The 17,091-nt window shown below is 38.6% G+C and overlaps 1 protein-coding gene and 1 long non-coding RNA gene across 5 annotated transcripts in view; one reads left to right on the top strand and one right to left on the bottom strand.

Annotated features, from left to right (window-relative positions):
• The window catches only part of LOC110853777 (matrix metalloproteinase-2), a 38,853-nt gene that overhangs the window by 7,409 nt on the left and 14,353 nt on the right, over window positions 1-17,091 (bottom strand). For 3 of the 4 annotated variants that reach the window (XM_035847059.1, XM_035847058.1, XM_035847060.1), the window contains exons 3-4: window positions 13,181-13,282; window positions 11,093-11,304 (exon numbers count right to left, since the gene is read on the bottom strand). In XM_035847059.1, coding sequence (XP_035702952.1) covers window positions 11,093-11,304; window positions 13,181-13,282 — 314 coding nt within the window. Of the gene's footprint in view, window positions 1-11,092; window positions 11,305-13,180; window positions 13,283-13,790; window positions 13,912-17,091 lie in introns of those variants that run through there. The other variant, XM_022102112.2, reaches the window with a different exon arrangement.
• Window positions 306-15,532, top strand: LOC118434187. The gene is made up of 2 exons (XR_004833821.1): window positions 306-1,177; window positions 14,233-15,532. It is a non-coding gene; the product is annotated as an uncharacterized LOC118434187 (long non-coding RNA).

Below are 17,091 nucleotides of genomic sequence, written 5' to 3'. Positions count from 1 at the left end.
CCACCAGAAAAGTAGGAATTCACCGTCACCACGACCGACCGACCGACGGACGAGAGAGAGCAGAGTCAGGCACAAAAAGGAGATAAGAGAAGTATGGATCTGATTCTTCAGAAATGTAGAAACAATCGCGACCTTCTTCTCAAAATGTCCAAAAGTGTTTTTGAATGGAGGAGACGTGGACGACGATGTCCGAAATAAAATAAAATAAATATGCGAATGACCAGAATATATCGACTCCATTATTTTACGTATGACCAGACCACCACCACCTCTGCTACTTCATCTCTAAAATCTTTGACCGTTACTGTTTCACTTTGGGTCGAGAAATATCTGTGAAAAACAATGATTTCTTGTCCTCCAAAAGGACACATCTATGTATCTCGCATTGTTTTACTTTATTTTATTTCATTTATGATCCCATTTACAAAGCCTAAAACTTACACGTATTGGTATGTACCACAAGCATATCATGTACACACATTTGTTAAAACTGGCTTATATAATTTTCTCCCTCTCTCTCTCAGTTTCCTTTGTAAAACCAATTTACCTACGAAACTAGTAAATATGTAGTGTTTCAAAGGAAGGAAGGGAGGCAGACAGGGAAGGATTATTATTAAATGAGACACATGAGAGAGAGAGAGACTCCAAAATTGTGACGAGAATAACAACATTTACATAACCTCGGCCTTTCCTATAATGATAATAATAATAATAATAATAATTTCGTCCTATTTTCCCCTTCGATCTTAAACTTCAAAAGGTTTACATAAATAAATATAAGCACAATACATACATCCACGCATCCCATCCGTGGCTGAATACCAATATATTCACTCACTCACTCACTAACTAACTAACTTACTTATTTACCAGAAATTCTAAGAATCAATTTAAACACAAACACACACAATTTACTAAATGACCAAGCAACCGTTCTTCTCCAAAGAAGTCGCCTCGAATCGAATGGATTACGTTTCACTGGAACTTTTGAGTGAGAGATGGATCAAAATTATGTGTTTGTAAGTACAATACCATTATTCGACGAAGGAAACACTTATTATTTATCGCGGTGCCACGACGACACGGTATAACAATCTAGATAGATATTCGCCACGTATGTGTGCACAGAAATTTGAAGAGGAGGTTCCAAGTAAAATGATCCCTCGTCTCTGGCACCGTAAGTGTATTAATATTTCAATTCTCTGTAAACACGTAGATATACGTATCGCAGATCAAAATCAAAACTGAAGCAATTCCATCCATCGATACATATGAATTTGTTGTATTAGTCATCTCATCATCACATCGCAACCACCTTCAAAGATTACGTGTAACGAGACACTTGTTCATTTTTTCACGTATCAGTCAGTACATGCCCAGATATGCATCGTCATCTGAATTCGAGTAGCAAAATAATATGTATTTACGTCCATATGAATTTGACCATGTACATACAGATATTTGTTGGTTGTTCTCTATAGTTTGAAACAAAAGTGGGTTCGTTGTTGGTTGGCATCCTGCCTGCCTCGCATATCAGATTGGAGGCGAAGCGAATCCATGTTCATGGTGTAAATACGCCTCTGTAATTTCTGAAAAATATCCTGTTTCCAATTTTCGCCGCGGTCTCGTATTTCACATTTATGAACATGGAGAATTTCTTCATGAAAGGCAGCTAGGAGCAGCAGAATGGGAATGCAGTATCATCATCGTATCGTCCCGATATTAAAATAATAGCCGAGAATAAAGAAGGCCCGATAAGCGAGCTCGGTGTATGAAATCCAATATAAATTTGTGGCGAGAGTGAGGCTCGAATTTGTAGTTTTCTCCCAACAAACAAAATCAAATTAGTCACTCTTCTCAGGAATGGGGCTGGTGGTGATGATACGACTGGTAGATTTTATCATTTTAAAGAGAAATTGCCCAGTAAATCTCGAACGAATGGTGGTGCAAATTGGTCATGGGCAGCGTTCTATGTATGGACGTCGATATGGTCGTTACGTGAATGAAGGAAGGAAGGCAAAGTTTGGTGATCAGATCTAAAAAGTAGGAAAACTTGTCCAGTTTCGAGATCCAGTTCAGTTTAGCTCGGGATGATTAATGGCAGCAGGAGAGCGTAGATTCGTATGTGTGTGTGTGGCAGGAGATTGTCGATTATGCGATTGATCTCTTATCCTTTCTCACTTTATTTCGTGGAGAGAAATTCGTTTGAAATCACGGCATGAGAAAACGAAATCTCGAGTAAAACCAAGACCAAAAAGTAGACTTAAATTCGATACACAACACTTAAAGTGGGGTTTTCTTCTCTCGCAATGGAGGTCACCCAGCGTATGCTCTCAGAGTTTGAGCAAACTAGTGTCAAGCAATCACAAATTTAAGTAATACGGAACTTGCAAAAGAAAAGATCTCCCAATGCGTAGGTTTGGGGGAGATATTTGCATCCGAATAGGAGAAAGCACAACATCTCTGCCAAACGTGACCATTGGGAGCTCGTTTCTTTTTGCAAATTTCATATTACTTAAATTTGTGACTGATTGACACTATTAATAGTTTGCTCACACTCTGCGAGCATACGCTGGGAGACCTCCATCGTCCCATCTGTACTTTTACTTTTCCTTTCTACTGCCCCCAGCAGCGTCAGGAGAAAGGATGCATTATCAGCCTCACACCTTTTTTCCTCTTCATCACTTTACCTGCGAGTCAGTCACAAGGACCACACCTTTCCCCATTTTCTATTAGCGTGATGCGAAAATGTGAACCTATACGACGTGAATGCCTGTATGCACGGCTTACGGATCATGGCCTCCCCCCAATGGCCTCCCAGTAATAACCTCCGACCAATAGCCTCCTGAGGAAATTGGCCTCCCTTACCAATGGCCTCCCAACCAATATCCTCCCAACCAATCTCCTCCCAGGCCAATCGCCTCCCACTCAATATCCTCCCATGATAAATACACGCATTGTTTTTAATACTTAACTTATCCAAATCTTAATTGTGTCATCATCACTGTTGAAGTTCGTAAACTGGGCATTATGGAAAAAATTAAATAAAGTCTCCCAAAAAATGTTTAGCCCCAAAAAAGTAGCATGTAAAAAAGTTGCAAAAAAATGTGCCGACAAATGTGATTAAAAATTATGATCAATGATGACGAGACCTACGTCGACCCTGATCATTTAAAGACTTCAGAAAACACATCGTTTCACGCAGGCAGCCCTGCCAGTGTAGGTTATCAACAAAACTTGTACAAGAACACTAAATTCCCTGTGATATTCCAAGTTAGTCGTGAGACGGTTAACATTGAGAAAGATATCTTTAAAACAGCCAACCCCTCAAATGTCCTTTATTTGCGAAAAATTACATATTTGCGGTTACCATCATCCAATATTCATCATTTTATCTTACGCATGCAAACGAGTTTTAAAATCTCCAGTTTCTTTGTTCTCATCACTAATATGTAAAAGTATATATTGATACTCTATATTCAAACGAGAGTAAAAGTACAGTATCGTTTGCATGCGTGTAAGTAAAAATGATGAATGTTGGATGGTAAATACAAATAAATATGTACGTGTGCTTTTACATATTAGTGATCAAAATAAAGAAGAGAAACTGGCGATTTTTACTCCTTTAATTTTTTTTCTCTTCTTTTAAATTTTTTTTAGATTTTAAAACTGGTTTGCATGCGTAAGGTAAAATGATGAATATTGGATGATGGTAACCGCAAATATGTAATTTAAGCAATGACGAAATGATTGACGAATAAATATGTGCTTTTACATATTGATGAGTAACGCTCTCTCGCTGATGATTAAATAGTGATGATGACACAATTAAGATTTGGATGAGTTAAGTATTAAAAACAATGCGTGTATTTATCATGGGTGGATATTGGGTGGGAAGCGATTGGTAGGGGAGGCCAATTTCCTCAGGAGGCTATTGGTCGGAGGTTATTACTGGGAGGCCATTGGGGGGAGGCTATTGGGGGGAGGGGATTTTCCGCAATTCTGTATGCACATATGTATCCACAACAAGCCGGAGCTGCTGGCAGGCCAGGCCACCGGCTAAATGAAAGAGCATCAGCATCACGAGAGATTTGCAGATCTGGGACGACATACGTACGAGATTGAGATTGCTTCCAGATATTGAACTTTAGTTTAGTTTCTTCTGGGCGAAAAGTCATTCCAACTTTTCCCTCCTACAGTTTGTTTCCCTTCATTTACTTTCTTTTCATAAAATTTGTTTGAATACTTTCAGAAATTAGAAAGTCTGTCCCACTTTTCTCCCCGAATCATCATCATCGCCATCATCAGGGAAACGAGGATATGGCTCTGCGTGCATGTGACAATCTCAAGTTTAAGTTTACTTCCCAAATTCCCTGCGAGAAAGGGAACACAATATCGTCAAGGTGACATCTCGGATGGTGTAAGATTTTCGTGTGTGTATTCAACTCTCCAATATTTGTAACATGGTCGCACCATTAAGTCTCGAGATGAGGGGGAAAGCACGCACGCTAATTCCACTCCGCCTTCTTCTTCTTGTGCAGTACTTATCTCAGAACTGCGTGCCTCTCACTTGGACACGATTCGAATTACTTTAGAGAAGAGGAGAACTTTGATTACTTTAAAAAAAGTATGTATGATTCAAGTCCAGGTTGGTTGGTGGGTTGGTGGGGATGCATTTATATAAGAGACAAGGGGCGTGGAAGCTGTGGGGACATTAACATGGTAGGATGGGGGAGGGCGGGGTTCATATAACATGGGCAGATGATGGGGACATCGAACAACCGTAGGGACATGGTCCCTCTGTCCCCACGCTTCCGTCCGCGGTCACTGATAAGAGATAGCGATGCGATGCTATACACAGGAAAGGTCAGCCCTGTCCATCGACTGGGCTTTGATGGACACAGCACCACCACGACGACGACCAAAACGGAAAACCACGACATTCTATCCCTTTCAAAGGTTTACTCTTGGAGTGGCTTAAAAAGTGTCCGAATTAAAATGCATGGTCTCTCTCTCTCTGTTTGATGTGATGTATGTGCAATTCTCTTTACGAGGCTAAACGTATAAAGCAACTAAGTAGTAAATCCCCCATCGGCGATGTGATTTGACACGACTTCTCGCTCTCAGTGTTCATTTCGGGCGACAAAGTCCGATGCGAGCAGAGCCTAATGTACGTGTGTACCTATGTAAGTAGGTAAATACGAATCAGGGTATTTTAAACCCGGCAGGGCTTTAGGTTTTTTTGATCCATTAAATAAATCCAGGTTTTGGGATGTTTTTTCCCAAAATCGAAATAGAAAATGTACATGCGGATGTTGTTTCTCGACATATGTGCAAATTCTTCTGCTACGATAAGGTTAACACTTCCGTCCCCCGAGGTAAAAAAAAGTACTTCGATTTTTCGCTTTTTGATAATAAAAAACCAACAATTTTCGAAATTCTTGTCTCTGAATTTATCAATTAAAATCCTGAAGTGTTACTAATGAAACCCTGCTCGTTTTCGAACCCTAATTTCACCCATCAACCCACCACCAGCTCCTCGCTGACATTTGAAATGCAAAGAGTGCTTATAATGCATTATAGTTTTGCTTTCAACTTTTCCCTTCTTCCTCCTTCGCAACAGCACTTTCCTCTTTCTCTCTCCGTCTCAAAAAGGCAAACTGTGTATCACAACATTCTGCACGACTTACATTCATTGTGAGTACTGATACATCTGCATAGCAGAAGAAGCGAAATGATGATGACTCGCAATCAAAGGCTGACTGAGCCTACACGTTTTTGTCAAAGGTGTCCATTTATTATATCGCCTTTCTTCTTCACACTACAATTTTATTACTGCAAAAAAAGAGAACTTTTATTCATTTTGTCAGGGCCAGACTCGACTTCGACGTAGGACTGGATGACTCATCACCAAAGTCGTCAAAATCTACACATTTTTAATCATTTCTCCCCTCTGGGAATTTATTTTAAAATTCTGGACGACTAATTTGTACTCTATAAGTTGATTAATAGAATGGCTGTGAGGCTTTTAAGCCAGTTTCAATGAGTTACAATTTTAAAAAACTGTCAAAATCTGTATATTTTTAATGGTGCCGACATGCTCTACAAATTTTTCGTCCAGAATTTTGAATTAAATTCCACAAGACCAGAGAAATGACTTAAAATGGCCTTATTTTGACCATTTTAGCTATGAGTCATCAAGTCCTACATACATAAAGTATGGACATTCATCCATACATTTTTGCATTTGTGGGAATTTTGACAAGGTAAAGTTTACGTAGTCGTCGGCCCGAAAGACATATTTCATTCCAAGCGGACCCGGCCAAACGGAAACCAAACCAGACGATGAGAGATGTTTATTTGTTCAACGGCTTTCAGTTTTAATACTTTGCCAGCTTAAGCAACCAACGAAACTGCTACTTCTGCTCCTGGATTTTATGATCTGAGTAAAAGGACAGTCCGCAGTTGACCATTTAGCATTTAGTGACTTCATCCACCACGTTCGTATAACACCATCACCACGACACATCAAAGTGACACTGCTATGACCAACTAGCCAGCTAATGAAGAAGACACGCTCTTAAGATATGCAGCAGCAACCTTTAATGTGCATCCAGCCAGCCAGCGAACCATCTCATCTTTAAGATTACATATTCTCTTTACACGTACGTACGTGGAAAAGGGCAGAATGTCAAAGGTCGACTTTTTTCCTGGAGAATTTTCTACACAAATTGTTGTCTATCGTGTATGTACTCATGAGAGAAAGAGGAGCAACTTTGTCGCCAAGCATGTCCACACATCGCATCGATCTGCATCATCATCTCTCTTAATTAGTTAGTTACTCTTTGCTCTACTTCACTGCTAATTAATTATTGTCACATGTATGCACGTACTTTGATGACTATATGGATGAACTGAACATACATACCCGCCTACATCTGTATGTACATATGTGTGCAGTAAGTATTTTAGTGAAAGCGTCACTCCTCTTGGATGGATGAGTGGTTATCGTTGTTGCAAAATTATGTCATACATGATAAATAGGAGGCCAGGCTCATGAAAAGCATGAATTCGGCCGCTATTCATTGCACTGCGTCCATTTACATATGCATATCGACTAAAATGAGAAATTCGGTGTCAAAAAGTGTCACAATTTTAGTCTTGTTTAACCTCAAATTTCTCACTTTTTGCACAAACCTTGCAGTGAAACTTTGCCCATGTAGAAAAACATGCGAATTTCAAATCTAATAATTCTCACATAAAATAAAAGAAAATAATCCCACAACAAAATTCTGCACACGTCCATCCAACTTTTCCCGGTGACGTACATAATTTCCATCATTTTAAGTGAAAAATATTGCCATTTTGTTCCTCAAAATTGCACATACTGTTTGCATATTCATTTCTCCATGTGAGAAGAACATGTCTAAATCCGAGCGAATTTTACTTGTTCCCCGGAAACCATACATAATGTTCCCTTTTGCATTATTACCGACCGTATGTGGTTGGTAGTATGAAAAATAAGCCTGGGAAACAAATCGGGAGACAGCAGCTCCAGCTTTCTCTCCACCAATCTCATCCCCAGCTTGGGTTCGTCTTCTTTTGGGGAGCGAGAGGATTTAAGGGCAGTTTAGTAAATGTCAGACACATCGATTAAGGACACGGTCTGATGGGCTCATTCAAATCTGAAATGTCACAAGAAGACAACTCCTTCTTCTCTCCATCCATCCATCCTCCATCCTCCTTCACCAACCTCCATCCTCCACATTTAAATTGCCCATTCCGCACATAATGCAAATAACAAAGTCAACTCGAAACATGTCCATTAAACTCGGGGCTGTCTGTCTGTCCTCGTGACGGGTTCAAATAAGTAAGTAAAGTGGTGTGCAAAATGGTCTCTCTCCGATAAATAAATCCTACACAAACAAGAGCCTTAGAATTTGAAATACTAAAATAATCAGAGGGACGCAGAGATACTGGGAGCCCACATACTTGCGAAAATGTCACGTAGGTGGGCAGGTCGTAGGTTAGGTAACGAAGAGGAGTGGATCCTCCGTCTCCAGAAAAAGTAATCCGATTGGTTCAAGTCCTTGTAAAACAATGGGTTTAAAAATGGAATCAATGCAATGACAACTTTCCATTTTCCATGTTTACTCAAAGATTTGCAAGTAACTGAGTAAACAGTGGTCTGTTTAATGGGAAGAATAATGGAATTGTTTCAAGTGCTGGATCCACACGGTTACATATTTACAATCTATCTCCTCCTCCTTCTGCCATGTGGATGTATGCAATAAGTAAGAAGAAGAGATTTTGAGAAGGATTTTGAGATTTATTTCCATTCCCGAGAAATATGTGGATCAAATTGTGGTTTGGATGACAACACAGAAAGAGAATAGTTCTCCATAATGGCGTCGTCGGATGGAAAAGGAGCAGCAGTGATAGGATAAAATGGTCAATAATATTTGTGACACCATAGTCTGGCTGAACTGGCCAGATTAAAACTTGGGTATGTTTACAGGATGTGATATGTTCCCGGACGGAATGCTTATTTTCTTGGTTTTTTGACACTTGACGACATCCTGCTACATACAGATGCAGATTCTTAAGTATACAATAATAACGTGCCGTTTCATGAATATTATTACCATGAAAAGTATATGTATCGACTTCATTTCATGAATTGGCTTACTCATTATGTGTCTCATTTTGTAGCTTGGTTGGAGTATGAATGCCTGCTATTTTCAAGGGTCTCTATATCTTTGCATGTATACGTTTCTCTAGGCAGATTGGTTTCATGGCCGGGTTCGTATTGAATTGTGAAGTGGGATGATTTCCTCCTCCTCCATCTTCCAAGACGACGATAACATTTGGTCGTGGTGAATGATGAGGCGAGGAGTACAAAACCTGCCATTCATTCCGCCAGTGGAGCGGATATATAATAATGGAGACGAAGAAATAAATTACTTACAATCCGCAAAAGGAAAGGGCAAACAATGTGGTGAAGAAAGGATGGAGAGATGGATGGATGGGAGGAGGAGGAAGGGGTCGACCTACGGAAAATCATGTCAGAACCACCACCACCACCAACAACGTCGTACACAATTTATACGTACATTCTTTAAAAGAGTGGAGAAAGATAAACTCCTTTTTTATGAACAACAAAGTTTGCGATAAAAGTCAGGCCAAAAAAAGGTATGATTTTTGTTCGTTCAGGAAACTTATCGCTCAAATAACAGATATTATTCAACTCAAGTTAATTAAATATGTATCAAAGTTTGTGTAGGCAAAATTGAGGCCAAAAAAATGATACGACTTGTATATGTAATTTCTCAATTACCAATATAACCGGCTTACTAACTCTTTTATTATGACGTTAAATTATACTTTTTCATTAAGTATGTCTCTCTTTCTCTGGAAAATGAGAAATCATTATAACAAATTACACAAAAGAGATTGGGAGAAATTTGCGTTTTTTCTCTCTCAACAAGATTACGATTTGTGTGATTTCTTGTCCATCAAAGTTTCTACCGTCATTATGTTTTGCATCATTACGGGTTCGTCCCACTATTAAAAAAACCTATTCTGATCAAGAAAATGAAATCAGGAATCATATTTCGGTGGGATTCTTTCCATTAAAAAAAGTAAATCGTCAATCCAACGAATGAAAAGTGTAGAGAAGGAAAAAAGAGAGAAAAATGGTTCGGCTGATGTGGTCCCCTCCCCAAAAACAATTTCCAATCCAATTCCTTTCACAGGAATCTCGAGACTTAGGAAATCGTCACTTTGATTCAATTTTCATATTATTTTGTGACCAAGGAATTGAATGACTGGCTGATTGACTACTGGAGAAAGAAAGTTGTAGCACATATAGCCGTCTCAAACGAATACAAAAAAGTGGCGTCATGTCATACAGTAAAATGTAAAATGATACCACATGAAACTTATGTTATTCATGACCTTTGACCTCGTCCTCACGGTCATGAGGTTGGTTATGAGGTCAACAACATTGATTTCGTGGTGAAATTTCCTTAAAATGACACCCTATATGAAAATTGAGGTCAAATTTAATGTTAGACCACACCCCCTCGCGCTGTGCGAGGTGGTCCGATTGACCCCATTATCGAAATCGACCAAGTACTAAAAATTAGAACTACAATGGCGAAAGCAGCGTTTGAGTATCTTGAGAAGTTCGGGATGGACGGACAAAACGATCGCAATAAGCGGCCGACGCCACTTACTAAAGTGCAATACGGAAGAAGAAGTGAAGAAAAAGAAAAAGTAAGTGGCACACCAGCACAAAAGTAAGTAAGTAACTAACAAGTAAAAGTGGTAGAAGCGACGACGACAAGGTCTTTTTCTTCCTTTTATCCCCCTCGCCTCCTTTCTTTCTTTATACAAGTTCATTACTGCTGATTGGTTGGTGGTCTGGTTTGCTGCTGGATGAAAGTGAAAGTGTGCACACATCAGAGCAAAAGTAGACACACAAAAATACACCCAACTTCCGGATGGATGGAGGAGGAAATTTGCAAACTTCCTGCCCCCAAAATTTAGATACACAGATGCCAAAATGTGGCTAAATTTGGACCAAAAAGTAACCATCTTAATATACAAAATAACACGGCACGGCCACCCAAATCAAGTCAAATCAAATCAAAAGGTTTAATCATATGGCAGAATTGATTAACTAACTTTGTTGCAGAGAATTTCTAAAAAGTTGAAATTATCGACTTGATCTCGTACATAAAATTGAGGAGAAAAGTTGAGAAGAAACTTTTTCCCCTTCCAGAAAGCCGACACACAGCATCGCTCCACCGCTGGAACTGGAAACACAAAGTTGCCAGAGTTGCCGATATGGAGCGCTTCAAAGCAGTCGGAATAATGATCAAGTAGCTCTCTCTTACTACGCCCCACACAAGTTGTGAAACTTGTCTCACTTCTCATTTATGCAAATTTCATGACACTTTTCCCCAGTGAAAGTTGTACATTCGTCGTCGCCTCGTCAATCTCAGTCGGGTCAGAATTGGGTCGTGTCACGTCGGAAAAGTCCATTGTTTCTGTTTTTGAATAAATTTGACAATGTCCTTCCTCTTACCTCCAAGTGAGACTCGTCGTTGGCCACTTCTGGCCCTGGATGATAAATCTCTTCTGCCTCCTCCTTCCATCAGGACGACGGCCAAATTGCTCCTCCTGACTTTCCGACATGAATTGGCCGCTCAGAATGTCAGGCACGCCGCACCTCGGTCGCTGAATGAGACGCCGAGTCGCTTCATCAATCACTCCGGTCACTATCAAGTTGGCAAAAGCCTGTAAACAAGAAATTTAGTTGGGAATTTGGAGTGAAAAGTTATTTTGTGCGGGTTTAAAAGGATAATTGATTGTTGAATGGATGGGGGTGAAAATAGGGTACATTTTTGGCAGCCGGGACCATTTCTCAAGTTGACGAGGAGAGTGAGACGACCTTTCAAAATTTATGATTAGGTTCAAAAATAGTTGCGAAATTTTGGAGGAGAAATACACAGTGCCGTATTTGTAGTGACTGCTGAAGGCTCCGACATTTCATCTGTTTTCCGTCATCTGTTCTGTTATTCTCGTTTTTTGTCTCATTTCAATCCCCCCACTCGCTATTCTCGGAAAGTGTTGCAACATTAAATATGTAATAACGTGGCAATTTTGTGAGGAGAGAGGAGAATGAATGAAGATAATGGGCGTGCTCACGTTGACAGTCTCATTTCCGAGGGCAAGCTACCTTTTATTTCGTTTTCGTATACTTGTAGAATTTAAAAAAGTTTAGTAATTATAAAATTTAAAGAAATGCAACTCGGTTGAGTAGCAAAATTTCGACATGATTCAGATTCCTGTACAAAAAGTAAATCGAAATAACTACCCTGTTCCCAAATCTTTACTTGTAAATACATGGCTAAAAATTAAGCTGCGATGATATCACAGATTTCTAAATTCATGAGAAAAATGGACACATTGCGGATTTTGTTTAGTCACACAAACGAGATCGTTTTACCGTCTAAAAGCGTTCAAAACTGTACAAAATGTCCTAAAGCGTCAAACATTGGAAAATGTGACAAAGCGGTACAAGTTCTTTAGTTTGACTTCTTTTTCGACAAGTTCGCCTTCTTTGCAAGCCTATCCGCAGATGTGTAATCTCCCATTAATTTTGCGCATTTTGATTAGTCTGTAATATCACGAAATTGGGAAAAACTTTTGTTCTCACATGCTTTCTTATAAGAAATTTTCTAAACCATGTCGAATTATACAGAAAAATGCTCAAAATTAATGGGAGATTACATATGCGTTAACGGATAATCGAAAAATTCAATACTGAAGAACTTTTTGTCCATTTTCTATTTTGACCACTTTTGGACATTTTGGATAAAATTCGGTATTCAGAACTTGTTAAAACCTATTTTGGACAGTGGTTAAAACCACGGCGAAACCCTGCTTATTTCTCATCAGAACAAAAAGATATCAAAATGAAATGTTTGTCATTTTATGAATAAGAATCGTATCCCACTGGAAAGAGTTTGACGCTATTCTTCGTACTTGAATTTGTGAGATTTGACGTGAGTACGTACATGCATCGGTACTATAAGAAATTTCAGAATGCATTCAATTTATTTAACCCTCGCGTAAAATTCTTACTGCACGATGAGGACGGAAGGAAAAGGTGGTCTACGATTGTAAATAAAAGCTTGAAATGCTTGTTGCCGAATGTTTTCCATAGATTTTATGCCAACTTTCCAATTCCAGTCTGGAAATAAAGTCGGTTTTTATGTCTATGTAAATTCTCTAGATTGTAAATAAGTATGAAAATAAAAATGAAAAATGACTTTCGTCCAGATGTTTGTCCATCCAAATTTCTAAGGCACAACAAATTTTATGGTTCAAACTATACGCTCCTAATTTGCCTGTTTTCCGTACGTTTTTCAATCTATGAGCACGAAAACGAAACCACCAACCATGAATTATCGTTCGTTTCGTTCCGGTGGTAATACGTACGAAAGGCGTGTTATTTTTTACATTATGCAAATTAATGGAAAGTTTGTGTGTGTGTGACACATCAGAGTTTACTTCGTTCAGAAATATGAATCCGGATCCGGAAACATATTTAAAAAAAGTTGTGCAAAAAATAAATAGTGGCATGGCATCGTAATACCGACCGACTTACTTGCAATTCTCGAATTCCTTCCTCCATTCTTCGTTCGCTTATCTGATCCCGAATTTCAAACCCAGACTGAGGTAGGTAGCCAAACTTGAGGAGGTAATGTTGCTGTGAGAGAAAAGAAATGAAAAATGTTAGTTTTTATTACTCTTTTTTATGGCAAATATTTACACTAACAATATGGGGGTCTCCAAGCGTATACTCGCCGATTTTGACGAAATTAGTGTCAATCGATGGCAAATTTTGTTAATATGACATTTACAAAAGGCACGATCTGGTCACATTTGGCAGAGATATTTGCATCCAAAGAGGAGAAAACTAACCCAAAAGTTGACAAATTTTACACTTTCCAAATTTACTGCGCGTTTTGTTCTCTTCGGATGCAAATATCTCTGCCAAAAGTGACCATTGGGAGATCGTGTCATTTGCAAATTCTATACTATTTAAATTTGTTATCGATTCACACTAGTTTGTCCAAAATCGGACAGTATACGCTGGGAGACCTCAGTTCTAAGTTTGAAACAAGTTGAAACATTTTGTGGCACCTTCTTGACCCTGGTCGATCGTGACATGTGAGTATTAAAATATGATAACAGAATATGAGGTACGTGCGTACATGTGCATGCGTCCACATTCGAAGATAAGTATTGATTCCTCCAGAATAAATGGGGAGGGTAGTAAATAAAAAGAAAAAGTACGGTTTCACCAAAAACGCCGTAATTATGGTATGTCAGTCAATCTTAACGACATGACATTGACCGTGACGCTGATAGGGGGCGAATTAAATGCACTCGGTGCAAGGTGGAGTGATATGTCCAACATTTCTAGACAGCACGGACAAAGATAATGCATATCGGTCGGTAATCCGTATCGACTGCGTGTTCATACGAGTTGGAAATGTCAGTATTATGTGAAATAGAAAATATTCGTGGAAATTTTTACGTGTTCATTTAATCATGACAATTTTGAAACTGAAACGCAATTAAATTTGCAGCAGCAGCTGGACGTGTGCTCATTCGCTCTCTCTTGATTATTTCTTGTTTTTAATTTTTTGGAAGTTTTTTGACACCCCCAACTACACAAATTGTGTCAACCCCTCCTAATCATTCCCACTTGGGAAGTGGTAGATGAAGGACCTCTACTCGACCGTGTGACCGTGTTTGGAGATGTGTCATTTTTCTTCATACAACTGGACTCCCCTGTGCCTGCCGAAATAGACTGATCCGGATCTAAATATCCGCTTCCTGCCAGGATCTCTCCCTCTCTAACTTTTCGTCTGGGGGGAGTTGGACCCTTTAAGACGCGCTCTGAGGGTACTCCTCTCTTTTGCACTATAAAGTGCCGAACGCGGCAAGTTTACGACCTTACACTTTTGACCCTATAAATATTGTTGTTATTTTCAATATTCTGGTTAATCTCGTGTAACTTTTCCTCTGTATGTAACATGTCGACCTGGAACCATGCAATATGAAACACATTTGAATATCAAGAATTCATCTTCTAATGGAAATGACGGCCCCACCCATGTCAGTCGAGGATTTCATTCTTCAAGCCGAGCCCGAGACAAATGTAATAATTCTGGACGGGAAATTAGATCAACAAAAATACCGTACGGTCTATTTCAAGTTAGATTACATAAATTGGGATGACGATGAATCACTCGGTCCAGTCTGCTATCTATGCGAAGAAATCATTGAGGACATCACGGATTCGCTTATAAATAAAGGAACAACTTACTCTATTTTCCTCAAGGACCATTTTAACTTGGATGACACGAATAAATGTGCCCTTCAATGCGTACATTGTTTAAATTTTTACCACAAAAATAAGTGTAACATTTCCATTTCCAATCAATCATATCTCAATATTTTACTTTCTAAAAATTGGACTTGTCCGAGATGTGTGCCTTCATTTGTAATTAAGCGAAAAGTTGATGTGGTAACTATAAATTATGACAAGCTATTATTGAAATTAGTGAGAATATTGAACCACTTATGTTATCAAGATACCTTTAAGCTGGATATTACCACCTTTCTTATGGAAATTCAAGTTTCATTTAACAAACTTTTTGATAACTTCGGTATTGGATAATTTGTAATTTATTAATTGACTCGTTTTATCGGTTTTGATTTGGAATATAATAGATATTAACTGTTGGTGTTATGAGATGGTTACTCTATAGCTGATCTATGATATACGTGTCATTTGTGGAAAATCATGATTTTGTGTAAACAGAGTTTTTATTTTGTAATGTGTTATAAATTGTTTATTGTATGTGTCACTTGTGGAAGAGCATTGTTTGTAACGGTGAACTTGTTAGACACTCGAATAAAGCTTCAATCAATCAATCAAAAAAAATTTCATCCTGTCCATGCCTTATAAAATTTTGACTTTATATTTCTATATTTCCACGTAAACAACTCAATTACAACTCTGGCATTTAATGGAGATTACGAAACAACTAAGTTACGGTATTTCCTGCCAAAACTGACACTTGTCAATTTTATAAAGTTCCACACAAAATATTAGAAAAATACGAATAAATTCGAACCCTGTATTTATTTTGGACGAGAATTTATCGGAAATAAGTCCACAGCAATTTGGCTTTCACTCAAGTCATGTCATTTTGTTCTTCCATCACGATAATCCGTTAATCCCCCTTTTTTAATCCATCCATCCATCCATCCATGCAACACTTCTGGTATATTTCCGCTTATTTATCCGTGACTGATTGACTGACTTGAATTGCAATGAACCAAGTAATTTCCGTGACTGAATTTTTGTCATTTTTCCAAAAATTTACGACTTCTCTCCACTTCAGCGGACAAGTCTTTACAAATATTTCTCTCTCACTTATGTAAGCGACACAAAGCCATCCAGCCATAATTTCTCTCCTGACCCGTCACGATCTCATCTCATATTATGTCGCATCGCATATCGCATCACAGGGTGTGTCTGACTGGAGAATAATGAGACCAACTTTTTATTGTGTCCTCGACGCCGTTAAATATTTCATCCAATTTAATTTGCCGACACCACGACCACAAAACCACGCGCAGCATCCCAATAACAATAACAATTAGAGCCCACGGTGATGGCACAATAAAATTTAGCGTCACTTTTGCTTCTCAGCCCTTTTTTCCACTTCTGAAAATTCATTCAGTCCCATGATTCAATCTGCGGGGGACGATTTCCATTGGATTTTATGCACGCCATTCTTCTCTTTTTCGGCAATTTTTTCATATTTTTACAGCCATACGGATATGTATGGTCACATATTTACAATAAATTGTGGCGTCGTTTATAGCGTCTCGACCAGACGAAAAAATGATGGATTTAAGCATCATTTCAGTCTTAATGGGATTGGAAGTTGAAAAATAGTGGTGCATTTCATACTATTTACGAAGAGTATAAAAATGAGCATTTAAACTAATCTCGTACATAATCATTCATTCAAAAATTCAGGAGCACTTTTACTTACTTGCTGCTGCTGTTATGCACTAACCAAATTATGCGAATGTTTACTAAATTTGTGTACAAAAAAAATGAATCCTGCTTATTTCGTGGTCTTTCATACAGATTTCAAGTGCATCTTCCGTCTAGAAGGATGCGTTATCGAATTATGCATAGACATGAAAATTGCATGGCAAGTAGTTTAACTGCGTTAACTTTACAAATCTTTAGGAAAAAAGTGACTCTTTAATCGGCACTTTTTCTTAACGGATAATAACACAAAAATCTTGTTATTAACCAGAACATAAGTAAATAAGCATATGTATTTAAGAACTCTGCAGACACACCGTTGAGTAGTAGCAGACATAATCCAGCAATAAATGTCACGATGCTACATACAAATGTAAAGCGATGTGAGGTTCACCACATTTTATGGGAATTAAAGGTCAATCAGCTCTGAAGAC

The sequence above is a fragment of the Folsomia candida genome, unplaced genomic scaffold (genome assembly GCF_002217175.1).
Source record: "Folsomia candida strain VU population unplaced genomic scaffold, ASM221717v1 Fcan01_Sc001, whole genome shotgun sequence".
NCBI lineage: Eukaryota > Metazoa > Arthropoda > Collembola > Entomobryomorpha > Isotomidae > Folsomia > Folsomia candida.
This window is presented reverse-complemented; position numbering and strand designations above follow the sequence as displayed.